Here is a 27192-nt window from a genome sequence, read left to right as displayed (position 1 = left end):
ACTGAGTTTAAATGTATTTGGCTAAGGTGTATGTAAACTTCCAACTTCAACTGTATGTTAGCTGACATGGGCTAATTGATTGACTGTCAGTGACTGACAGAAGAGAAAAACTACTGATGCACTAACTTACACCTTGTATAAGTTACCTACTCTCAACAGTAAAATGAGACCCCGACTGAGTTCCTTATGTTTGCTTATGCCTTGGGCCGGCCCTGTGCGAGGAGCCATGTGAGTGTGAAGTGAATTAGATACGGCCATCATCACAAGGATAAGGCATCACACACCAATCCAGTAAAAACAGAACCAACAGAACCAAAGAGCTGCCTACTGTAGAACCATAGAGCTGCCTACTGTAGAACCAAAGGACACGTATGTGGATCCATATTTGTACAGGCACAGAGTACCAAGAAAAACATGTTTCCCAGTGATAACTACCGTACATCAGTGCTATTCTATCAAAGAAAAACATGTTTCCCAGTGATAACTACCGTACATCACAGTGCTATTCTATCAAAGAAAAACATGTTTCCCAGTGATAACTACCGTACATCACAGTGCTATTCTATCAAAGAAAAACACACGTCAAACATATGAAAGGAACCACAAAATTCCTTAGACAATGTGTAAAATGAATATCCAAGTTTCTTGTGAAAATGCTTGTGGAAAAAACACTATGAAAAAGCACAGACAATGAGAAACAGGTGAATACAACTTGCAAAAAACAAAACATACACACTGTAATTGTTTATTTATTCATTTAAGATTACATATTGAATAAGTAAAGGTGCTGAAAATAACAGTGATTTTAGTGGCAGTGATTTAGGTCTTAAAAACATGAACAACCATCACTACAAGCCAAATCTCTAGCTCCCATACAAACCTGCTCCATCTCCAGTATTTTCATTGCGTCATTGAAAACACTTCTACATTTTCCACCATTTTCCTGTCCATATGACGATCCATGTTTAGAAAAAGTTGTTTAAAAAAGAAGGTTAAAGATGGTTAACTTCAGTCAGTGTATAAACCGCAAGAAATGAGCGATAAATCATACAAAACCGTTTCATTGGATTTCAGTAGTTTTAACGCAATGTAACAGTGTGTGTATCATAATTAAAGGGACATTTGACTCACAAATAAATGAATACCTAGAACTTTACTGTAGATATATGCGTTGGATGAGGTCCAATTTGGAATATGACTGATCTACTCCTTTAATTTCCTATAATACATTTCTATCATGGTCTGGTACCACGTATGGCAAAGACTGTCAAACAATCTAGGTAATAACTACTGTAAATGTAGTCAAAAATGTATAACTTTCCTGTGTGTATATTATTACATATACACACATGTTAAACTGTAACAAGAGTTTGCATATTGAAGGAGGAAAATTGTGTTTCTTGCAGAGTACACCGCAGACGGTGTGAACAGGACAGTGTGCTGCAGGATTTCATGATTTGAGGTAAAAGGCGGAGGAGAATCCACTAGAGAGATGGAGGTTGACTTTCACTTTTGCACACCGGGGTCACTGTCGTCCCGCTCGTAGCTGATTGGCTGCAGTTGCTGGACGATGTAATTGGCCATCTCGTGGGTTCCCGCAGCGACCACTCTTCGGGACATGAGGTCAAGTGGACCCCCTGGAAAAGAAAAACACACACATATGTTATGTAACAAACACACTCAAATAACCACATATAAAAAGAAACTATAAAAAAAATAAAACTGTAGATAAATACATTAATCAGTCCTAACCTTCAGCACCAAAAGCCTCCCCACTAATAAATAAAAAACGAAATTAACTATTTCAATCACATTTCTATTCAGGCACCATAGCGACCCACTACTAGACTGTTGGAACTGGTTGAAAGGTTGAATAGAGGAGTCTCTTCCAACATTACAGGGAAGGAACTGATAGCTTGGCTTTGCCTGGCCTCAAGAGGGCCCTTGTTCTCTCTGGGCTGCCAGAGACTGAACTGCAGCACACCCAGCAGCTGACCACATGATCCTGACCTCACGCCCAGACCAGTCCCTCACACTCTCAACAGTGGTCCTTTTGTGCAACACCCCGGAACTGGGGAAGAAGAGATGAACGAGGCGGGCAGTCAGTCACTTCTTCAGCCGGATATCAAGCTCAGCCTCACAAAGGCTTCGGAAGTCCATTCACTCATACAGTATCACTCAGGGGATAGCAGCCATCGTGTCAAATACAATACATTTTGGATTCTCTTTTTAAAAGTCAGTGTGTCCATCACAATAATGACAGCCTATAAGAACTGCTTTAATCATACTCTAGGGACTTTTCCATAATAACAGCATGCATTGTGGGGCCTCAATAGTTATTTTCTCAAGTGAAAGCTCAAGTTAATATATCTATCTCATCTCTGCCTCCTCCAGGAGAACCGTACAGCTGAGAGCTAAGTTTGAGACCAGATAACAGAGGACAGTCAGGACAAATTATTTAAACAAACACTAACTGCTTGTGAAACCGGTCCCTATCACCTATCAACCATCATTGACTAGCAGTAACATATTGTATTCTAGAACCCCCACCTGAGGTGTCTATGACGATCCCCCCGGCCTCTCGGATGATGACAGCTGCGGCGGCGATGTCCCAGCAGTGCAGGCCGTACTGATAGTAGGCCTCAGCCGCCCCCGTGGCTATCAGACACAGGGCCAGGGTGGAGCTGCCGATGATCCTCACCCTGGAACACAAGGAGTAGCCTAGGGCCGTGTGTATCAAGCGACTCAGAATAAGAGTGCTGATCTAGGGTCAGGTCCCACCTGTCCATGTAATCTTGTTCATTGTTATCTAAAAGGCAAAACTGATCCTAAACCAGCACTCCTACTCTGATACATTTTAAATGTACGGCCCCTGGTCCCAGATCTGTTTGTGACAATGGCCATAGGAGTTGGCGAGAAAGATCAGACAGATCTGGTACCAGTCTATTCAAGGAAAGTCTAGGGCCAAAATACAACACCGTATTGAGATTTGGAGCGCGCCACATATACCCTGATGTGAGGCCCATTAGACCAGGCTCATGTTCATTAAGGAACACAACGGAAAATGAGTGTCCAGGTAATCCCTCCCTGTTTCAGTCTGTTTTCTTCCGTTTGGTGCCTAATGAAGATGACCCAGAATGACCACTGAAAGTATTGGAGAACAACCGGTCAGTTCTTACCCATGAGTTGGAGCACTCAGTAACTTCATGATGTTCCCTGAGAAAATGTTCAGTGTTGCTGGGTCCCGCTTGGCTCCGATCTCGGTCAAAATGAGCGCCTTGGAGACATCTAACAGTCGTTGGGAATAGAAAAACAGCTCTAGATTAGGATAATGGACACAGTACAGGTGTGGGAACTTAATTTGATTACTCTTTTTTTTGCTGAGAATTTTCCTGCACCGCAGGAGACAGATCTTTGTGATTTACATACATTTACTGAAAACCCAGTTATATTAACAGTATTGCACATTTCATGTAGTCTAATTTTGGCGAAGTAAATAGCCTAACCACAAATGTTTGAGCCCTATTGCTGCAGGATTCTTTTGCTTTGACAATATAGGTCAAATGAAGATTCTATATCTGTACATTTTGGTAAACCAATATATTTTTTTACATAAATTAATCAATCAAGCTTTTGATAATTCTACATTGTACAATGTTTTTAGTTGCTTGCCTTGGTAGTTTAACACATTACAATCCAAGGAGAAGTTGACTTACCTTTTTCCTTTGATACTTGGATCCTTACACCATTGCAAAATGCCCCATGGCCTTTTCTAGCTGTGTATAATGTTCCATCGAAGCAATGGTAGATCACTCCAAACTCAAGCTACATTTGAAAACAAATTAATAATAATATTGAGAATATTTTCAACTTGATAACTTCGGTTTACCCACATTTCTCATGCTTACCTCTTTCTTTACAGCGAAACCAATGCTAACTGCAACCATGGGGAAGCTGAGAAAATCAAGTACATCATCAGTAAATCATCTGTGGTGATAGTATTCTATCGACGACTGAGCATTCATATTTTATTTTTATTAACAGCTATGTTCTCCTGACTTCAACATGTATAGTTCCAAATCTCTAATCTGAGGAAATGGCTGTTGTGTTTACATTTCTGAAGGAATCTGTATTGTACCTGTGAACAAAGTTGCAGGTCCCATCGATAGGGTCTATGATCCAGGAAGGGTTGTCTGTGAGGATGCATTTCTCCCCAGCTGCAGACGATTCCTCTCCAATGAACCTGTCAGGTCACAATTTACAGTGACCTTGATCCACGTAACAATAACGTATTTGCATACCCCATGGCTGTAAGGAAGCACCATTCACTACCACTCAGAAGTGTCAAAATGAGATGCCTAAATTCACTGGTGTGTTAAAATTCTTCGATTCACAAAGCAAAGTTAGCTATTAGCTCACTAACCCTTACAATGAGATTATTTTTGATGATTCAGTTTACCATCACTCGCTTGTGAAGAGAGAGGCCAACGCTTACTATTTTTGACTCATTCCATTTAATTGCCTAGACAATTCCCCTCAACCCTATTTCTTTAGAATCCACAGATCTGAATGGACTGTAAAAGACGTTGTCAATATAGGGATGGCTACATGGCTGTGGCTCCACCTAGCCCTCCAATACAGCTAATACGTATTCAGTAAACACAAGAGATCTTTCAGATCTGGAAACGCAAAGAGACTAGGTTAAGGGGCTAGCTAAGGGCCAAAATGGAACCACCCCTATGTTGGGAAGATACCATTGGCATACATGTTTGAGTAGACAATTGGAATTCTTATTTACAATGACGGGCTACACCAGCCAAACCCAGACACCCTGGTTTGAATCCAGGCTGTATCACAACCGGCCGTGATTGGGTGTCCCATATGGCGGTGCACAATTGGCCCAGCGTCGTCTGGGTTTGGCCGGTGTAGCCCATCATTGTAAATAAGAATTTGTTCTTAACGGACTTGCCTGGTTAAATAAAGGTTAAATCTTTTTGGGGGGGAAGATACCATTGCATACCTGTGTGAGGGGAACTTGTCCCTGAGGGTGGAGATGATGAGCTCTTCCACCTGCTGGTCTGCCTCCGTCACCAGGTCAGTTGGAGTGCTCTTCGTGCTCACACTCTTCTCATGTTTCACTGCCTCCTGTACTACCTGGAGGGAGAGGGAACAAGTAACATAGAACACACACCACCAACATTCAAGACTGGGAATCAGGACATGGGCTTTCCAAGCAATTTTTGAGGGTCAACCCGGTTTATACAGTATCAATATATTAATGAATAGGCCTATTTTGAAGATTCTAATCTATGCAACAAGCTTTACTGGTCCCAATTTTTTAAACAGGTATCATATACGTAACAATGTGTACCTACACTGTAATTACATTGTATCTGTACCTATAACTGCAGTACCACAACAACGTGGTCTTAGAGTCACTTCACATAAAGCGAGCCAGGTTATCTTGTCCACTGTTACAATGTCTGCTTTGGTCTGCCTGATTAAACAGAATAGGAAGATCGGAGTGGCAAGTTCTGCCAACCTCAATGTGTCAACACGGTGAGGCATAGCAGGTAATGAACATGCACTGTGTCTAAAGTATAGCCCAATGAAAGTCAATTGAATAGTACCGCCATCTGCCGGCCAATTGGGCTATCTAAAGTAAAGTGCAATGGGTAAACTTACAAGTATGCATCAGTGTGCTATAATAAATAGTCTGCACTGTATTGAAATGATTAAACACTTGTTGAAATACAGTGTTACCATGTAGCTTAAATATATATATATATTCATTTCAATACAGTGCAGACTATTTATTATAGCACACTGATGCATACTTGTAAGTTTACCCATTGCACTTTACTTTAGATAGCCCAATTGGCCGGCAGATGGCGGTATTATTCAATTGACTTTTATATATTTAAACTACATGGTAACACTGTATTTCAACAAGTGTTTAATCATTTCAATACAGTGCAGATTATTTATAATAGCACACTGATGCATACTTAGGTCTGTGGGGCAAAATAACCCCTGCAGGTCCTCAATACAAAATAAAATAAGAATATGTTCTTAACTGAACTGCCTAGTTAAATAAAGGTTAAAAAAACAACAACATTGTAGCCTTCTAAATGTAGCCAGGTTAAAAACATTTTAACCAGGTTCGAAACCTTGTAGCCAGGTTTGCAAAAATATAAAATGTCGTTACCTACATTAAAAAAACGTTACAAACATTTTAGCCAGGGTCGAAACCTTGTAGCCAGGTTTGCAAAAATATAAAATGTCGTTACCTACATTAAAAAAAACGTTACAAAGAGCAACACAGAGACATCATGGAATTGATGGATTACGGCGCCCTTGATTTACCTTGCCAGCTCTACATGCAACTTCTACAGCAACATCCATGCACTCCCGCCAGCACTTGTCGCTTTCCGAGGTTGCCATTTTATAATGAGGAACCGATGCTATTGTTTTGCCGTTTACATCACCTTATTCTAGACATCCAAGAGTCAGCAAATTATAACCTATTATGTGGCTTGCGTGCGGTGTAGGCTACGGTCTCTGGTAGGGTCCCGTAATGGCCGTTGTCCTCTGTCGACTTACTCGATGCTGCAGACGGGTGCTCTCGCCTCCACTGCCGTGTTATTGAGTGGATTTGTGCGGCCTATATCTCCGACCTTCGATACAACACCATTTGTAAATAATGTACGATTCTACATCGGTTGCGAAGGACCTTGATAGGCGCAAAACAAATCTCTAAAATAGTCCCGTCAACGCCGATGAGACATGACCAGCCTGTTCGGAACTAAATAAAAACAACTCCATGTTATTGACAGCCATTGTCAACCTGTAGCCTATAAATAAATCCAATAAATAACATTTGGCGAGGAAAACTCTTGATTAAACAATATTGTATTTTACGTATTTAACTCAAGTTAGCTCGGCACGTAGAATGAAATATATTGCAGGTAACAACGATGATGCCAGACGCATTTTCTCCAGTAATAACAAAAGGGATGCCGCAGTGAGAAAGGTAAGCGGAACTACCACTGCACCACGTGATCATGTCTGGCATGCTGTTGCCGCGGTCAACAATGGTTGTCACTTGCAACACCCTTTTGCTAAAGGGATAGCCTACAATTGTATCCATGACCAAGAATGTATACTAGCCTAGTAGACTGCATTACATTTGTGCTTGAAGATCAAAGTGAGGTCTCTCAATGCATCTAAAATATTTAGTGTATGTACAGTGCTTTCGAAAGTATTCAGACCCCTTGACTTTTGTTACATTACAGCCTTATTTTAAAATTGATCAATCTACACACAATACCCCATAATGTCAAAGCAAAAACAGATTTTTACGGAAATATACCATTTACATAAGTATTCAGACCCTTTACTCAGTACTTTGTTGAAGCACCTTACGCAGTACAGCCTCAAGTCTTCTTGGGTATGATGCTACAAGCTTGGCACACCTGTATTTGGGGAGTTTTTTCCATTATTCTCTGCCGATCCTCTCAGGTTGGATGGGGAGCATCGCTGCACAGCTATTCTCAGGTCTTTCCAGAAATGTTAGATCAGGTTCAAGTCCGGGCTCTGGCTGGGTCACTCAAGGATATTCAGAGACTTGTCCCGAAGCCACTCCTGCGTTGTCTTGGCTGGGTGCTTAGAGTCGTTGTCCTGTTTGAAGGTGAACCTTCACCCCAGTCTGAGGTCCTGAGCACTCTGGAGCAGGTTTTCATCAAGGATCTCTCTGTACTTTGCTCCGTTCATCTTTCCCTCGATCCTGATTTGTCTCCCAGTCCCTGCCACTGAAAAACATCTCCACAGCATGATTCTGCCACCAACATGCCCCATTATAGACAATGCAAAAACAGGTTATTTTTAAATGTTTGCAAATGTATTACAAATAAAAACCAGAATTATCTTATTTAATATGTATTCAGACCCTTTGCTATCAGACCCTTTGCTATGAAATTATGCTCAGATGCATCCTGTTCCCATTGATCATCCTTTAGATGTTTCCACAACTTGATTGGAGTCCACCGGTGGTAAATTCAATTGAATGGAGAAAATTTGGAATACTTATTGAATACGTTTTTTTATTTGTAATAAATTTGCAAACAAAAAGAATATGCTTTCACTTTGTCTATATGGGATATTGTGTGTAGATTGATGAGGAAAACAATGCATTTAATACATTTTAGAATAAGGCAACAATGTGGAGAAGTCAAGGGGTCTGAATACTTTCCGAATGCACTGTAAATATGAAAAATATCATGTTTTTCTTGCATGAATAATTGTAGAGGATGTCTTCATTGATCACACCTTTGATTACACATTGGATAGATATTATAGAAATGATAGATTTTCTGTCAATTTTGTTGGGTAATGTAAGTGTATTGATTAATGTGAAAACTGTAATCTACTGTCATTTACAGTACTGTAACATATTACTTTCGGCACTTCTATGGGTGATTTTAAATGCGTATCTTGCATTGTTTGCCTTTAGATTAACTGGTAGATAAAACAACTAAATTGAAAAGATATCATTATGTTATGTTTAAACCAATATTAAACCAATGTTCTCATTACATTTCACAATAAACTTAGATTTTGAATCAATGGTTATGTGGCAAAATATGTCGACAATCCAAATGAATACACAATGACAGGTTTTGAATAAAAAACTGGCTGCGTTACAAGTTTGACCAGTTTGCAGTTTTATATAATTTCTTTAACCTTTATTTAACTAGGCAAGTCAGTTAAGAACAAATTCTTATTTACAATGACGGCCTACCGGGGAACAGTGAGTTAACTGCCTTGTTCAGGGGCAGAACGACAGATTTTATTTTACCGTGTCAGCTCGGGGATTCAATCCAACAACCTCTTGATTGCTGCCCCAACGCTCTAACCACTAGGCTACCTGCCACCCCCAAAAGAGAATTAAGAGTTGTGAAAATGTGCAACATACTTGTAAAAATAGTATCAAAGCGATAAAAAAATTGTAATATTCCTAATAGGAAGAAAATAGCATCAGCCAAACTTCTGATGAATGAAATGCTACTCAAATAGGGTCTGACAATTCCTAGAGAAGGATCTTGTCAGGGTGAGCACGCTTGTAAACTATTCTCTCCATAATCCCAATGCAATTCCTAGAGAAGGATCTTGTCAGGGTGAGCACGCTTGTAAACTATTCTCTCCATAATCCCAATGCAATTCCTAGAGAAGGATCTTGTCAGGGTGAGCACGCTTGTAAACTATTCTCTCCATAATCCCAATGCAATTCCTAGAGAAGGATCTTGTCAGGGTGAGCACGCTTGTAAACTATTCTCTCCATAATCCCAATGCAATTCCTAGAGAAGGATCTTGTCAGGGTGAGCACGCTTGTAAACTATTCTCTCCATAATCCCAATGCAATTCCTAGAGAAGGATCTTGTCAGGGTGAGCACACTTGTAAACTATTCTCTCCATAATCCCAATGCATTGCTGGATAGTGTTACAGATTTAAGAAAGGACGATTAAAGAGATGGATTTAGAGCAATTTTATTAATTTACTTACAGATCTATGGGTAATATAGGCATATATGATAGATATTCCCCACGGGTTAGAATTAGCTGGAAACACATGCAGAAATGCATTCTACAAGATATTTTGAAAGCAGCAGTGGCTATAGTGGGGTGCCTCAATAGACGAATCCTCCCATTGTGCACCCAGTACATGGAGGGTTAACTGGCTTGACTGGATCTGACACAATACAGATACGTTTCTGTCGGATTACATAATAGGACTCATGAAACAGCATACCACTCATCATCCCACTGCTGGCTTGCAGTGGGATGGTCCCTGGATGGGAGGCCAGATGCTGCTGGAAGTGGTATTGGAAGGCCAGTAGGAGGCTCTCTTTACTCTGGTCAAAAAAAAAAAAAAAGAACTGTGTAGTGTGCCCTGTAGAGTGCCCTCTTTTGGATGGGACCTTAAACGAGTGTCCTTACTCTGTGGTCACTAAAGATCCCATGGCAGTTATCGTAAGAGTAGTGGTGTTAACCCTGGTGTCCTGGCTAAATTTCCAATTTGGTCCTCATACCATCATGGTCACTTAATCATGCCCAGATTCCAATTGTCTCATTCATCCCCCTCCTCTCCTCTGTTTATTTTATTTTATTGAACCTTTATTTAACTAGGAAAGTCCGTTTAGAACAAATTCTTATTTCCAATGACGGCCTACCAAGAGGCAAAAGGCCTTCTGCCGGGACGGGGGCTGGGATTAAAAATAAAAGTATAGGACAAAACACACATCACGACGAGTGACACCACAACACTACATAAAGAGAGACCTAAGACAACAACATAGAATGGCCGCAACACATAACAACACAGCATGGAAGCAACCCCACATGACAACAACATGGTAGCAGTACAAAACATGGTACAAACATTATTGGACACAGACAGCAGCACAAAGGCAAGAAGGTAGAGACAACAATACATAATGCGAAGCAGCCACAACTGTCAGTAAGAGTGTCCATGATTGAGTTTTTGAAGAAGAGATGGAAATAAAACGAACTATTCCCCAGGTCGTTGCTGTAAATGAGCATGTGTTCTTCGTCAACTTACCTGGTAAAATAAGGGTTAAATTTGAAAATTAAGTATAAAACGGTTTTTTTCATTTCCAAAATGAAATGACATGAAATCACATAAAAATAATAGGCTTATTAATATCTCACATCTTGGATTTCCAAAACCTTAAAGAGAATTCTTGCTAATCATGTCACTATGTGTGTCCGAAGTGTATCAGGTAGTTTTTGTCTTTCAAGGATTAGTGTACTCTTAGTGTACTCTCTAGTATGCATTGAATTACAATGTCATTTGCACTTCAGTGAAATAAGAGACAGAAAGACTTCAGTGGTGGCTGAAACAAGACAGGTCACTTTAGGTCTCTTTCAGTAAGTTATATATCATCAGGAGGATAGATGATAGAATGGTTGAAAAATACAAACCTTATCAGGTTGAAATTAAAACGATGTAGCTAGTCACAAATCAAGGGAAATGCACGTAACAAAGTAACGTACCAGTCAGGCGTGCACCATTGGGAATCAGATCGATCTCCGATGAATGTTGCTCGTCCTGCCTTTTTTAGAAGTCAAAACAGCTCTTTCCCTCACACACACACACAGGCTACACAGTATTTTTTGTTGTTGACCAGGCTAAACAGTCTATCTCACTCATGCTTTGAATACTTTGTAGCCACATTAAGCACGCAACAACAACAATTCAGCGTCCGCATTCTCTCGACTAGGGTGCGCACATCGCACGCGAGTCGAATTTGGGAGATTGCTGTCGCATGGCAATCCTAAACGGACCAAAAAAACTATTAACACCGACGAATATGCGTATTTCTTTGCCAGGGATACGGTTATCTAAGGCACGTTTTTTTCATGATTTAGCAGGGTTTAGTTCGCCTCGTCCCCGTGTGGAACAGATTCACATTTCGTTCTCAGACATGCACGGACTGAGTGGCAAATGTAAATGGAGCGTACTTTTCACTCTGTTCTTATCAGTCATTTGCGTGTTAATCTTCTGTGAATATTTTATATATTACCCTGCAATTTTGAATTGTTCGTGGTCGGAGTTGAATGGGAACAGCGGCAAAGGACTCCCCAACCGCCCCAGCTTCGCGCTTTGTTTCTCTCGTGTACCCACCTGCTAAGGTAGGCTGTGCACTCCTGTTCCAATTTCATGGTTTATGCGTTTATTACTTAGTTATCATACTGATAAGTGATAAAGAAGAAAGTTTACATAACCCTCATATTATTTGTGTGTTTTACATTAATTTAGGACTGTCATTTGTTGAATGTTTTAATGGCAGTGCATTTCAAACGTGTGACAGGAAAAATACAACTCTGAAATAATGAACAGACACAGACTGCACAAATCAAGTCCTTGAAAACAAAAAGCATAAATCACACATTTTGTTCATAGCTGATTGAGTCTTGACTATTGGAAGTTGCATATCGTGGGGAAACATAATTTTGATCCTGTGTGCACTGAACACTTTGGGTTGGATAGTGGGCATTATTAGTGTTTTTAGGACAGGAATATAATTAATCGTCTTAATATCAGATTCTATGAATTCACCATGACATTCTCTTCACCAGCTAGGGCAACCAGATGCCCCGCTGTGACTCCAATGTCTCATGTTCACATGCTCCACAAAATAAGTTATAGTGGTCAGTCTCAATAGTTTTCTTCATTGAGACAGGATGCTACCAGGACATTGTGCATTATACATCATGATAGACAAGAATACTTTAAATCGGTGGTTGTCTCTTGGTAGTACTGGGCAGTCATGGCCTAAAGATCATTATTAGGGCCAGGGGATATTCCTTATGTGGCCTGACCAAGGACAACTCTGGGTTGTTATTGCAGGCTATGACTATAGTCAGGACCCAGAGTTTCTCCTACTTGTCCTTCTTAGTGGTCTTTCCACATGGTCAATAAAACTCCCTGCCCTAATCATAATGTACTGTACTTTCCTTCCTGATAGAGCAGGGAAGATGGAGAGGGCTTTCTGGACAGCCCTGGGGCTCCTACAGCCAGAGGTGGTCTTCATTTTGGGAGACATCGTTGACTGAGGGGAAAAGGAGCTCCTCAAAGGTTTGTTGATAGACACTGCCGGTTATTAGACCACACACAGCCCCACCAGCTGGACTACTCAGGATAGTATGTGATCATGTCTTTTAGCACATAAGGGGATCTGTGTGTATGTGTGTGGTCTTATTACCAACCGTGTCCATTTATTCTAATTCCTAATTATATTATATCTCCCACTTATGACACAATGGTATGATTTAACCCCAATCCAAGTGATTGAGGAAGTAAATAACAGTAGAGGCCCAAATGGTTTGTGTTGGGAGGAGATGGAGACATCCTACTGTGTATAGTGCTGAGGGGTTAAGGCAGATGTTGATACCCCAGCTCAAACTTCTCTGTAACACTTTACTTGACACTGAGTGTCATAATATGTCATAACAGCTAACATAACTTTTCGTAACCTGTCATAATTGGGGTGGCAGGATAGCCTAGTGGTTAGAGTGTTGAACTAGTAACTTAAATTTGCAAGTTCGAATCCCCCAGTTGACATGGTACAAATCTGTAGTTCTGCCCCTGAACAGGCACTTAACCCACTGTTCCTGGGCCATCATTGAAAATAAGAATTTGTTCTTAATTGACTTGCTTGGTTAAATAAAGGTAAAATGAAATATTTAAAAAATAAATAATAATATGATCATAACACAGTCATGACCCACATTTCCACCTGTTGTGACATATATTGCATTCTTTTATGACACCTACATAAGTGTCAAAACCCACATGTATTAAATTATATATTTTTCTGCCATGAAGTTTCCTTGTTGTTGTTGTAATGAATTCTTTAGTCATCATTTTTTATTCATATTTTAAATAACATGTAGAAAATACACTTTATGTCATGAAGCATTATGACCATCCCGTGTCACTTTACTTGGACTAAGAAAATACACTTTATGACACTGTCAAGAAGCATTATGACCATATTAATCAAATAAGCCACATTGACCTAATACATACAGTTGAAGTCGGAAGTTTACATACACTTAGGATGGAGTCATTAAAACTTGTTTTTCAACCACTCCACAAATTTCTTGTTAACAAACTTTAGTTTTGACAAGTCGGTTAGGACATCTACTTTGTGCATGACACAAGTAATTTTTCCAACAATTGTTTACAGACAAATGATTTCACTTATAATTCACTGTATCACAATTCCAGTGGGTTAGAAGTTTACATACACTAAGTTGACTGTGCCGTTAAACAGCTTGGAAAACTCCAGAAAATGATGTCATGGCTTTAGAAGCTTCTGATAGGCAAATGTACATACTTTGAGTTAATTTGGAGGTGTACCTGTGGATGTATTTCAAGGCCTACCTTCAAACTCAGTGCCTCTTTGTTTGACATCATGGGAAAATACAAAGAAATCAGCTGGTCTGGTCTGATGAAATCATCTGGTCTGATGAAACAAAAATAGAACTGTTTGGCAATAATGACCAGGGGGAAAAAGGGGGAGGCTTGCAAGCCAAAGAACACCATCCCAACCGTGAAGCACGGGTGTGGCAGCGTTATGTTGTTGGGGTGCTTTGATGCAGAAGGGACTGGTACACGTAACAAAATAGATGACATCATGAGGGAGGACAATTATGTGGATATATTGAAGCAGCATCTCAAGACATCAGTCAGGAAGTTAAAGCTTGGTCGCAATTGGGTCTTCCAAATGGGCAATGACCCCAAGCAAACTTTTTTTGTTGCCTTTATTTAACCAGGTAGGCTAGTTGAGAACAAGTTCTCATTTGCAACTGCGACCGTGCCAAGATAAAGCATAGCAGTGTGAACAGACAACACAGAGTTACACATGAAATAAACAATTAATAAGTCAGTAACACAGAAAAAAAGAGAGTCTATATACATTGTGTGCAAAAGGCATGAGGAGGTAGGCGAATAATTACAATTTTGCAGATTAACACTGGAGTGACAAATGATCAGATGGTCATGTACAGGTAGAGATATGTGTGCAAAAGAGTAGAAAAGTAAATAAATGTAAACAGTATGGGGATGAGGTAGGTAAAATTGGGTGGGCTATTTACCGATAGACTATGTACAGCTGCAGCGATCGGTTAGCTGCTCAGATAGCAGATGTTTGAAGTTGGTGAGGGATATAAAAGTCTCCAACTTCCAAGGTTGTGGCAAAATGGCTTAAGGACAACAAAGTCAAGGTATTGGAGTGGCCATCACAACGCTCTGACCTCAATCCCATAGAAAATTTGTGGGCAGAACTGAAAAAGCGTGTGCGAGCAAGGTCTACAAACCTCACTCAGTTACACCAGCTCTGTCAGGAGGAATGGGCCAAAATTCATCCAATTTACTGTGGGAAGCTTATGGAAGGCTACCCGAAATGTTTGACCCAAGATAAACAATTTAAAGGCAATGCTACCAAATACTAATTGAGTGTATGTAAACTTCTGACCCACTGGGAATGTGATGAAAGAAATGAAAGCTGAAATAAATAATTCTCTCTACTATTATTCTGACATTTCACATTCTTAAAATAAAGTGGTGATCCTGACTGACCTAAGACAGGGAATTTTTACTAGGATTAAATGTCAGGAATTGTGAAAAACTGAGTTTAAATGTATTTGGCTAAGGTGTATGTAAACTTCTGACTTCAACTGTACATGCCCTTATGTCAGTCATCAGGGTGTCTTGTCCTGCTCCTGAAATCTGCTCCTGCATTCATCAGCAACAGATCATTGGGTGGGTCTGATATTGATGTGTACATAATTACAATGGTCATTTTATGTGGTCAGTTAAAAACATATAGTGTACCAGTAAAAGGTTTGGACACACCTACTACTTCCAGGATTTTTCTTAATTTTAAAAACTATTTTCTACATTGTATAATAATAGTGAAGACATCAAAACTATGAAATAACACATATGTAATCATGTAGTAACCAAAAAAAGTGTTAAACAAATAAATAAATAAAATTATATTTGAGATTCTTCAAAGTAGCCACCCTTTGCCTTGACGACAGCTTTGCACACTCTTGGCATTCTCTCAACCAGCTTCATGAGGTAGTCACCTGGAATGCATTTCAATTAAGCATTCTGCAGCAATACACCATCCCATCTAGTAGGACTATCATTTGGTGATGACATCCCCACAGCATGGTGATGGCAGTATCATGGGGATGTTTTTCCAGCAGCAGGGACAGGGAGACTAGTCAGAAACGAGTGAAAGATTAACGGAGCAAAGTACAGAGGACCTCAGACTTGGGTGAAGTTTCACCTTCCAACAGGACAACAACTCTAAGCACACAGCCAAGACAACGTAGGAGTGTCTTCTGAATGTCCTTGAGTGGCCCAGCCAGAACCCGATCGAACATCTCTGGAGAGGCCTGAAAATAGCTGTGTAGCGACGCTCCCCATCCAACCTGACAGTGCTTGGAGAGGATCTGCAGAAAATAACATGAGCAATGTATCATACCCAAGAAGACTTGAGGCTGTAATCACTGCCAAAGGTGCTTCAACAAAGTACTGAGTAAAGGGTCTAAATACTTAGGTAAATTTGATATCAGTTTTTTATTTTTAATACATTTGCAAAACCGTCTAAAAACCTGCTTTTGCTTTGTCATTATTGGGTATTGTGTGTAGATTGATGAGGGGAAAAAACGATTTAATACATTTTTGAATAAAGCTGTATCGTAACAAAATGTGGAAAAAGTGAAGGGGCCTGAATACTTTTCTATTGTACATTAGAATGGGCAAAACAAGTGACCTAAGTGACTTTGAGCGTGGTATGATCGTCGGTGCCAGGCGCGCCGGATTCAGAATCCCTCCTGGGCTTTTTACACACAACAGTGTCTAGGCTTTTTCGAGAATGGAGCTACAAAAATAAAAGAATCCGGGTGGCGGCAGTCCTGTTGGACGAAAATAGTTTTTTGATGAGAGAGGTCGAACGAGAATGGCAAGAATCGTGCAAGATAACTGGCGGGCCTCAAACAGACAAATTACGGCACAGTACTATGGTAGTGTGCCTATTGGAACGCACAACTCGTCGATCCTTGTCATGGATGGGCTATTGCAGCAGACGACCACACCGGGTTACATTCCTATCAGCTACAAGCAAAAAGAAGCTGCTCCAGCACAGGAGGATGGTGGGATCTTAATTGGGGAGGACGGGCTCGTGGTAATAATGGCTGGAGCGGAATAGGTGGAATGGTATCAAATGCATCAAACATGGTTTCTATGTGTTTGATGCCATTCCATTTGCTCCACTTCAGTCAATATTATGAGCTGTCCTCCCCTCAGCAACCTTCACTGGGCTCCAGTGGGTACGCGATCACCAACACTGGACAATTGAGGATTGGAAAAACATTGCCTGGTCCGACGAATCCCAGTTCCTATGGCATATTCTGATGGATGAGTCAGGAGTCAACGGTACAGGCTGGTGGCATAATGGTGTTGGGAATGTTTTCCTGGCACACTTTAGGTCCCTTGATATAAATCGAGCAACGATTGAATGCCACAGGGTATCTGAACATTGTTGCTGACCAAACCCAAGAGTATGTCAGGACTACCTGACATGATGACTCCTTGCTGTCCCCAGTCTACCTGGCCATGCTGCTGCTCCAGTTTCAACTTCCACCTGACTGTGCTGCTGCTCTAGTTTCAACTGTTCTGCCTTATTATTATTCGACCATGCTGGTCATTTATGAACATTGAACATCTTGACCATGTTCTGTTATAATCTCCACCCGGCACAGCCAGAAGAGGACTGGCCACCCCACATAGCCTGGTTCCTCTCTAGGTTTCTTCCTAGGTATTGGCCTTTCTAGGGAGTTTTTCCTAGCCACCGTGCTTCTCCACCTGCATTGCTTGCTGTTTGGGGTTTTAGGCTGGGTTTCTGTACAGCACTTTGAGATATCAGCTGATGTACGAAGGGCTATATAAATAAATTTGATTTGATTCGATTTGATTTGATATATTTGGGATGAGAAGGAATGGGCTGTTTGCAGCATGAATGTACCGCCGTCCAATCTGCAGCAACTGTGTGATGCCATTGAGTCAATATGGACCAACATCCCTGTGGAATGTTTCCGACACCTTGTAGAATCCATGCCCCGAAGAAATCAGTCTGTTCTGGAGGCAAGGGGGGTCCAAGCCAGTACTAAATGGGTGTACATAATACAGTGGCCACAGTGTATTTGACCACATCTGTATCATTAGCATTCATTAGCATAGTTCACTCATGTAATGTTCTAAGTGTGGCAGGTAGCCTAGAGGTTAGAGCTCTGGGCCAATGACTAAAAGGTTGCTGGTTCGAATACATGAGCCAACTAGGTGAAAATCTGTCTGTGCCCTTGAGCAAGGCATTTAATCCTAATTTTATCCAAGGGTGCGTACTTGGTCCAAACACACCAAACAGTCGTGAAGAGGGCACAACAAAACCTTTTCCCCTCAGAATACTGAAAAGATTTGGCATGGGTCCCCAGATCCTCAAAAAGTTCTACAGCTGCACAATCGAGAGCATCCTGACCAGTTGCATCACCGCCTGATATGGCAACTGCACAGCATCTGACCGTAAGGCGCTACAGAGGGTAGTGCGTACGGCCCAGTACATCACTGGGGCCAAGCTTCCTGCAATCCTAGACCTATGTAATAGGCGGTGTCAGAAGCAAGCCCATAAAATTGTCAGAGACTAGTCACCCAACTCATAGACTGTTTTCTCTGCTACCGCACGGCAAGCGGTACCAGAGCACCAAGTCTATGACCAAAAAGTATCCTTAACAGTTTCTACCCCCAAGCCATAAGACTGCTGAACAATTCATCAAATGGCCACCGGACTCTTACATTGCCCCCCCCCATTTGTTTTGAACACTGCTTCTACTCACTGTTTATTATCTATGCATAGTCACTTCACCAGTACCTACATGTACAAATTACCTCTAACCTGTGCCCCCGCACACTGACTCGGTACCGGTGACCCATATTTTCTTAACTCTTCTTGAACTGCACCTTTGGTTAAGGGCTTGTAAGTAAGCATTTCACAGTAAGGTCTACACTTGTTGTATTCGGAGCATGTGACAAAGTTTGATTTGACTACTATGGCCGACTCTTTGAACAACACGTTTCACTGCATCTATCTGGTGTATATGACAATAAACATCTATTTACTGTTTGTTGACCTTTTCTGTGGGCAGCACTACCCTGTGTACCACCTGAACGATGCAGAGTGCACTGGGAAGGATGTCACCTCTCCTGAAGAGCGCCATCAGGTGTTCCATGAGCATTATGACATGCTATACCAGGAAGCTTCTCAAAGGGTGAGTTTAAATACACAGAACTATCACTCACACATGGGATTCCTCTCTATTGTCTGAAGTGTCCTCTGCTTGCTTTCATAAGTCATTTTTTCCAGATCAGTGCAGATGAAGGAAAGGTCCCGACAGAGGAAGCCACTTCAGACTGAGATAAATCCCTAAGAATCATTCTGAAGGGTATCTTTCTGACTGAAAACAATAATAGGTTGTCACTTACAAGCTTGTGATTGGAGAAACATGATGGATTCTTTTGGTTTCACTCTACAGTTACTTTGCTAGTTTCAGCTCCCCCTTATCCTGAGTGGCAACACCCACAGTGCCTATGAGGTGGTTCATGACAACAAGCACCCAGAGATCAGCGTTCCTTCCTTCAGCTGGAGAAACTGCAACAACCCCAGCTTCATCCTAGTAACTGTCAGGGTTGGGGTCAATTCCATTTCAATTTAAGTTTACTTCATGAATTTAAATAGTGTTAGAAGGGTAGAGAATCGGGACACAACCTCCCACTCTCTCTCTGCAGGGCACCTTCTTTCCTGCTAGAGGAGAGCAGCGTGGTGGCCATCTACTGCGCCACAGGCATGGTTGTCTCCCTCATGCTCATGGCCCACCTCCACTTCTCAAAGAGCTTCATGCTCCTAGCCACCAGCCTCATGGGCAAGCACAAGGGCCTGTGACTGTTATAGTGAGTGTTTCCCCTAGATCAAATCATTATTTCCTTGGCAGGCCACATCAAAAAAGGGCAGCATTCAGGTTAGCAAATACACCAAAAGTGTGATTGAAATCAAAGTAACGGTAGGGGACGTCTCATCTGTGTGACCGACCACCTTTGACCTCCTCACCCTGACCATGTTCATCCCTGAGACCAAAGAGACAGTAATAGGGTTGACACTCCTGACACCAACAGCACCTTTTAAAGGCCTCGGTCACTCTTTGTTGGTGCATTTTAATAGCGTGCAATGATATGTTATCCATTCATTCTCTTTATAAATGATTGGCAACTGAATGTTTTATTTTTTTATCCCGGTGAGTAAGCTCTGGCAGGGCCATCGTTGACCTTTAAATGTGACCCGGACGAAAACAGTCGAGGGAAGACGGCAGAACTGGGTTTCTTGCAACTGTAATTTATGCATATACAAAGTGTACATAAGTATCATTTTCCCACATATTCAGTTTAAACAAACCAAAAAAAAAACAAAGGTCTTCTGATGTGCCTCTTTATTAAAATAAAAATACTTGTATTCCTTAAAGGCCTGAAAACACAAACGTTATCACATCTACCTCCTCGCTCTCAGAATAGACTTGCACATTGAAAGCTTCTGTTCAGTGTTAAGAATATCCTGTCTAACTGTGCCCACACGCTCACAATGCCTGTGCCATTGTGAAGGGATCTCTATGACCGAAGGATCACTACTTTATCATCTCGTCTCATTCTATATAAGTTGATGCCTATACATCTGTATGCATACATACGTTCTAGACATTCATAAATATGTATACGCATAGGTACACACATTACTATGTATAATTGTACATATAGATTTATAGAATATATGTATATCTTTATAAATGTATATGTACATATATATTAATACAAAATGCACATGTACAATGTAGATATACAATGCATGAGTACATGTGTGTATATATGTTTTACAGTACATGCATGCTTTGAAGCACACATACACACACATTTACTGGCACGCGCATGTATACATCTCATACACACTTCATATCTAAAAAGATGCTTCCTACTGTAGTAAAACAACTCCAGGTTGCGATTTGGACACGTCAATGGATCTTCCAATGTATTAAAGCTGAGAATCAGAAATAAAAATATACATTTTCACCGTCGAAACGAAAGAGGATGAAGGCATGTCTCTGGCTGCGACCTGCGGTCACTGCGGTAGGTAAGTGGTTAATTTGCATAATGTATACAGGATTTGAGTTTTTTTTTTTTACACCGCACAAATTTTTCCACCGTTTTCTACTAAAGAACATTTTCTTTTTTTATAAACCAGAAAAACTAACCGAGAGAGAGAGAGAGAGCAAGAGCGAGAGCGAGAAACTCCCTGTCTGCAGTCTCTACTGTCAGATAGAGTTTGACATCAAGCTGTACAGCGCAGTCAAAAACATACATCAGAGCTCAATTTACAGGTACAGCCATTATCAAGGCACAAAGATATTCTACAAGAAGTTTTTTCTCTCAATAAAGTTGTACAAAATAACATTACATTTTGCAGTCTGTACAAGATAATCAACCTTGCACCAGTGTGCAAGATAACAAAAACAAAAATATATTATATATATTTATATATATATATAGAACTATTGCCCAAGAGGATCTAAGTCAAAAAGGACTGTCTGTGGGCAAATCAAAGTGAGTGTGGTATTTCTCTTTCCATCTAGACATGTGGCAGAATGCTGCTGCCCTACGACAGGAGGTGCATTGGACTCAAACTCCCAGCATCCTCCTGGTCCTCCCACAAGCCCCACCCCCTCTATGCTAATTCTACGGCTCTCAGCATCCACACAAAAGCAGTCTGAAAGCCTCTCCATGTTGCAATAAAAACAAACAAACCCAAATAAAAAAAAGTGACAGAGTAATAAATATCTAGGTGCTACATCATGTGTATACTTCCTTGACGGCGTTAAGTTACCTGATGCAAAGTGCATTACATCTCCTGCCCGCCCCACCGCCCGACTCCTTCATCAAGTACTCAGAGCAGAATAGAGAGAGGGAGGGAGAGAGCGAGCAAAGCGGAGTAATCCATGCAACGGAGTGTCGGAAGGTTGATTCCAACTCTGGAACCAACACACACAGGAGTTACCTCATTAGATACCTCAACTCTCTCACGCACAAACGTACACACACACGCACACACCCTCTGACAACATCAGCTGGTCCAGGTCCAACCACAACAGAAACTACAGAAGACTAGTTCAAATCAAAAACCACAAAACAAGATGTCTAAAAAGGCTTAGTGGAATGAGCAGAATAAAGGCATTTGAAATAAAAGACAGGCACACACACATCCTTTCCCATCCCCGCTTATACCTACAAAATAACAGTAAAAAAATGGGCCAAAATTAAAGAACAAAATAAAACAAAAAATGGCAAACAAAATGACAGCATTGTGATGCTTCAGTAGTTCTCCTGGTCCCTGTGGTGAAAGGAACTTGTGTTTTGGGAGTGGAAACAAACTGCACCGGGATTGGCCCAGAGCCGTCTGGATGGTTGGCTACGACCAATCACAAGAGTTCATACTGGCGCAGGTGCATCCTCTGGATGATGTCTCGGCAGTCGTTGAAGACACGGCGGATGTTCTCCGTGTCCACGGCGCAGGTGAAGTGGGGGTAGCAGTAGTGCTTTCCGTCGCCGCTCGCCGTGCTGATCCTCTGTGGGGAGACACATTTCTGTTAACTTCCTGAATTGGAACAGAAAATGACCCCAAACATGAAATGGTTAACACTACAATACAAGCATCTACAGTCAGTACATAGAATGAAAACTGTACGTACAAGGAACTCATCTCTAATGAAAAACTTGGCCCGGGTCACTTTAGGGTCCTCTCCGGGGTCTGGAACGGCTGTTTAGAAAGAGACAAACAGAAGAAATCCAGGTTCATCAGTACAAGGATAGCATATCATTAGGACTGGATGTAGTGCAGTGCCTGATGACGGTATCTGCAATCACATTTTTATGGAGCATCTCTAACTAGTGCTCTCCGTGCTCCAAACTATTCTGTGATTTAATTTGACGATGGGGAAGAAAGGCATGTTTATGCTATTACATCCTGCAATTGAGTACCTGGGATATCTATAAGTTAGAGGGTCATATGAGGGCTAAATAAAGGTTTATTCCAGGGCCTGCGCAAATGACTCAATTTGAGTCACAAATTTCAAAAGTGTGTGTCGCCAAAATGGGTTAACCTTTGTATACATCTTGTGGATCGGTTTGGAGGTCCTTCACTGTGAAGCAACAACAACGATTTGGTGCACGCTTCGTTGCTGGAAGAGCATAATGTGTGGGTCTCTTAGGTTAGTAGATCTTCTTAATTATTATGATCAAGTTTTATTTAAAGAAAGTGTTTTCCGCACATCTCAGCACCCACCTTCGGCCGGCACAGTATAGCGAGCGTACTCAGGGAAGTAGTCTTCAAGTTTGGATTTCCCTGCTAAGATCTTGTCAGCCAGCATGTCCTGCTTGTTCAAGAACAGGATGACTGAAATGGTCCGTAAGAATCTGAAAAGAAAGATTGTAAAGAATGACGTGACTGGACAGGCATTTAAACAATGACACTGTGTCAGAGTTATTGGAATGTGAATGGATGGGTTTAAAAGTAAAATATCTCTATCCAACTCATGTGTTGCTTCTGTTTGACCGATTCACACTGATATCACCACGTTGACTGATTAAAACTAAAATGGGAAGCATGCTTCAGTCTGTTACCATTATTACTGTCAATCGCTAAAAGTACATCCTCTTACAATAACATATACTCCAGAAGTCATATTATTATACATGTAGTGTTGCAATGTACTTTAAAACACATTTTCACCAAGAATTTGCTACAGAAAATAAACAAAGCTGTTTTAAAATTAATTCAGTTTGCAAATGTATTGCAAGTATATTGAAATCACAACCAAATGGAATGCAAACGTTACATTCGCCTATTACTAAATCTGGTGTGAAATTTTAAGTAGGGCATAATTGAGTCTGGAGAGGGCACAGAGCCTGATTAGGTGACCATGACCAACCTGTTATTCCAGATGCTCTTGAAGAGATCCAGGGACTCCCGGAGTCTGTTGGTGCTGTTGTCTTCCCTTATGACCATGTTATAACTGCTGCTTGCCGCCACAAAGATGATCGCCGTCACGTCTAAAAGAAATAAGAACACATTAAATGGGTTGTTTTAGCATGAAATGGTGCATATTGGTGCATAATGGTGTGCATTATGAGGATCAGACACAGTGACATCGTAAACCATGTCATGTTAAAGGAAAATTCCACTAAAAGACTATCTTTAGTCATTTGTTTCATTAGTCCACTGTTGATACAGTCCAAAAATGTCATACTATGACACCTACTGTAGTTTTTGTTACTTGGTAGCAACTAGCTACAGACCCTGTGTTGCGGATCATTTACAACTATTTTGGATTGTCCAAGCTGTAACATTAACGTTAATCTCAGGCTTTTTAAGTGGAGATATTCTTTGCTACTTTTCAAACGAAGACCAAGTAGTATTTCACGTAACAAGTTGCTATATATGCCTTTTGTTTTGTTCATGAGGAGTAATGGCCGAGAAAAGGCAGGAGACACTTGGTTTTGTTGAGCGTCACATTGGTTAGACTGCTCCCTGTAACGGATCAGTCGTCCACCAGACTACACTCTACGATTAGAGGGAGGTGGGAGAGGAAGTGTTGGGTGTCTCGGTTAGGGAGACAAGGGAATGGGGTTCAGTGTTTTCCAGTTAGGATAGATTTATGTTCTTTCCAACAGATCTTTACATATTTTCCTCACTACAAAGTATTAATGCGGTCCTTGTGGTTACTAAACATACACCATCACCCCTGTTAACCAACCCATTCACACACCCCAATATCCCAGACCGGTGTGTTAATTGTAACACACAATTTTGGAGCTCAGTGCTGCGCTATATCTCTGAGATTACTTCTACCCCAATACCATTAATCCCTAAACTTTGCAACCTAAATCTTTACCCAGAGAATATCTCTTTACATAGGAGAGAGAGAAGAAAATAGTTGACCTCTGTCTATTACAAGCTAGGCGTTCAATTTCTCTCCTTTGGAGATATGTCAGTTTCCCCTCACTTGGTCATTGGTTAAAATAATTAAGGTCAAGCCTAGCTCTTGAAAAATTCACTTATATAGTAAAAAAAAAGAGAAAAAAAGCTCCGGTCACTGTTTCACCTGTCCTCTTTATTGTCTCCACCCCCTCCAGGTGTCACTTATTTCCCCCAGTGTATTTATCCCTGTGTTTCCTGTCTCTCTGTGCCAGTTCATCTTGTATGTTTAGTCAAGTCAACCAGCGTGTTTTCCCCCATACTCCTTTTCCATTCTCTTTTGCTAGTTTTCACAGTTTTGACCCCTGCCTGACTGGACTACTTTCCCGCCTGCCTGATCATCCTGCCTGCCCTGACCTTGAATCTGCCTGCCCTGACCTTGAATCTGCCTGCCCTGACCTTGAATCTGCCTGCCCTGACCTTGAATCTGCCTGCCCTTCGGTACCTATTGGACTATGAACTGGTTTTGACCTTTTTCCTGTACATGACCATTCTCTTTCCTACCCCTTTTGGATTAATAAACATTGTAAGACTCCAACCATCTGCCTCCTGTGTCTGCATCTGGGTCTCACCTTGTGCCTTGATAGCCCCAGAGTTTAATGTTATTTGGGATCGGTTTATTTTCTACAATTTTATTTGACCTTTATTTAACTAGGCAAGTCAGTTAAGAACAAATTCTTATTTTCAATGACGGCCTAGGAACAGTGGGTTAACTGCCTTGTTCAAGGGCAGAACAACAGATGTTTACCTTGTCAGCTCTGGGATTCGATCTGGCAACCTTTCGGGTTACTAGTCCAACGCTCTAACCACTAGGCAACCTACCACCTATAAACCGGTGATATTGTAGAAGCATTGGAACTGTATATCTGTATATTCTAAAGAAATGTATATGAATATTGGCTATAGTTCAAGCGTAATCCGCATGATAATGTGAGGACTTTTTTTCTCTTCCGTTTATCTGTTGTTAATGTTGGATTGTTAAGTTGTCGTCTTTGGGTTGGGTGAAAAATAATAATTGTATTTCTGTAACTGTTGACCGTCTAATTTGGAACTAATACATAAGCGTAAAATTATATATATTTTTAAATTGACTAATTAAACAAATAGATTGTTTTTGTGGAAGTGGATCCAGATGGTATACAATGCTACTAAGCTACTGTGACACAGTCCCTGTTCCACCACAAGATGGTCAGGAGTTAACGCAGGTCTTCCGGTTTCAGGTAAGGTTGCTCATTAAGCAAGCATGGTTCACTGAACCACCAACAGGACACTTGCAAAACAACATTGTGGGCAGCAAAATTGTCCACATAATCCAAACTTACCATTGAAGCACTGAATCCATTTTCTCCTCTCGTCTCTCTGGCCACCTACATCAAACATACTGGGAGGGAAGAGAAAAAAAAACATTTTAACAGACTTCTGTATGATCCAATGTGGGAAGGTGCCTATTTAACTCAAACACGTCTTGATCTCAAAACACATCTTATTTGTCACATGCGCTGAAGACTATATCGTGAAATGCTTACTTATACAAGCGCTTAACCAATAATGCAGTTTGAAGAAAATATTTACAAAATAAACATTTTAACAAAATAACAAGACTATATACAGACTATATACAGGGGGTACCTGTACCGAGTCAATGTGTGGGGTACAGGTTAGTCGAGGTAATTGAGGTACACATCATGGACAAATTGAAATGGACAGCGTGGTGACAGCGTGGAGGAGGTTGAAGAAATTTGGCTTGTCACCTAAATCACACAAACTTTACAGATGCACAATCGAGAGCATCCTGTCGGGCTGTATTGCCGGCTGGTACGGCAACTGCACCGCCCTTAACCGCAAGGCTCTCCAGAGGGTAGTGAGGTCTGCACAACACATCACCGGGGACAAACTACCTGCCCTCCATGACACCTACAGCACCCGATGTCACAGGGAGGCCAAAAAGATCATCAAGGACAACAACCACACGAGCCACTGCCTGTTCACCCCGCTATAATTCGGAAGGCGAGGTCAGTACAGATGCTGACCGAGAGAAGCTGGGACCGAGAGACTGAAAAACAGCTTCTATCTCAAGGCTATCAGACTGTTATACAGCCATCACTAACAGAGTGGCTGCTGCCAACATACAGACTCAAATCTCTGGCCACTTTAATAAAAGGACTTAAAAGGTATTACTTAGTCACTTTAAATAACGCCACTTTATTAATGTGTACATATACTACATTACTCATCTCATAACTAAAACTGTATTCTTTAACATCTACTGCATCTTGCCTATGCCGCAGAGCAATATATTTATATGTACAGTTGAAGTCGGAAGTTTGCATACACTTAGGTTGGAGTCATTAAAACTTGTTTTTCAACCACTCCACACATTTCTTGTTAACAAACTATAGTTTTGGCAAGGCGGTTAGGACATCTACTTTGTGCATGACAAGTCATTTTTCCAACAATTGTTTACAGACGA

The 27192-nt window shown here is 41.0% G+C and overlaps 2 protein-coding genes and 1 long non-coding RNA gene across 4 annotated transcripts in view; 1 reads left to right on the top strand and 2 right to left on the bottom strand.

The window, feature by feature from the left end:
* Positions 1 to 731: 731 nt before the first annotated feature.
* impa2 (inositol monophosphatase 2) lies at positions 732 to 7093 on the bottom strand. The gene is made up of 8 exons (XM_020494473.2): positions 6367 to 7093; positions 5021 to 5154; positions 4139 to 4243; positions 3909 to 3954; positions 3717 to 3825; positions 3180 to 3288; positions 2551 to 2702; positions 732 to 1637 (listed from the first exon to the last, which is right to left on the bottom strand). The coding sequence occupies exons 1-8, from the start codon at positions 6442 to 6444 to the stop codon at positions 1507 to 1509; spliced, it is 864 nt and encodes a 287-aa protein (XP_020350062.1). The 5' UTR covers positions 6445 to 7093; the 3' UTR covers positions 732 to 1506.
* LOC116376339 (uncharacterized) lies at positions 6390 to 25052 on the top strand. Its single transcript, XR_004211743.1, has 3 exons — positions 6390 to 7033; positions 18799 to 18921; positions 25010 to 25052. It is a non-coding gene; the product is annotated as an uncharacterized LOC116376339 (long non-coding RNA).
* The window catches only part of gnal (guanine nucleotide binding protein (G protein), alpha activating activity polypeptide, olfactory type), a 66726-nt gene continuing 59553 nt past the window's right edge, over positions 20020 to 27192 (bottom strand). For both annotated transcript variants that reach the window (XM_020494471.2, XM_020494472.2), the window contains exons 8-12: positions 26045 to 26103; positions 23677 to 23797; positions 23031 to 23161; positions 22438 to 22505; positions 20020 to 22314 (exon numbers count right to left, since the gene is read on the bottom strand). In XM_020494471.2, the coding sequence (XP_020350060.1) occupies positions 22168 to 22314; positions 22438 to 22505; positions 23031 to 23161; positions 23677 to 23797; positions 26045 to 26103 (526 nt within the window). In that variant the 3' untranslated portion in view covers positions 20020 to 22167. The remainder of the gene's footprint in view (positions 22315 to 22437; positions 22506 to 23030; positions 23162 to 23676; positions 23798 to 26044; positions 26104 to 27192) is intronic.

Source organism: Oncorhynchus kisutch, linkage group LG11 (genome assembly GCF_002021735.2).
Source record: "Oncorhynchus kisutch isolate 150728-3 linkage group LG11, Okis_V2, whole genome shotgun sequence".
Taxonomy (NCBI): domain Eukaryota; kingdom Metazoa; phylum Chordata; class Actinopteri; order Salmoniformes; family Salmonidae; genus Oncorhynchus; species Oncorhynchus kisutch.
Note: the sequence above shows the minus strand (reverse complement) of the source record. Positions and strands in the feature narration are given on the sequence as shown.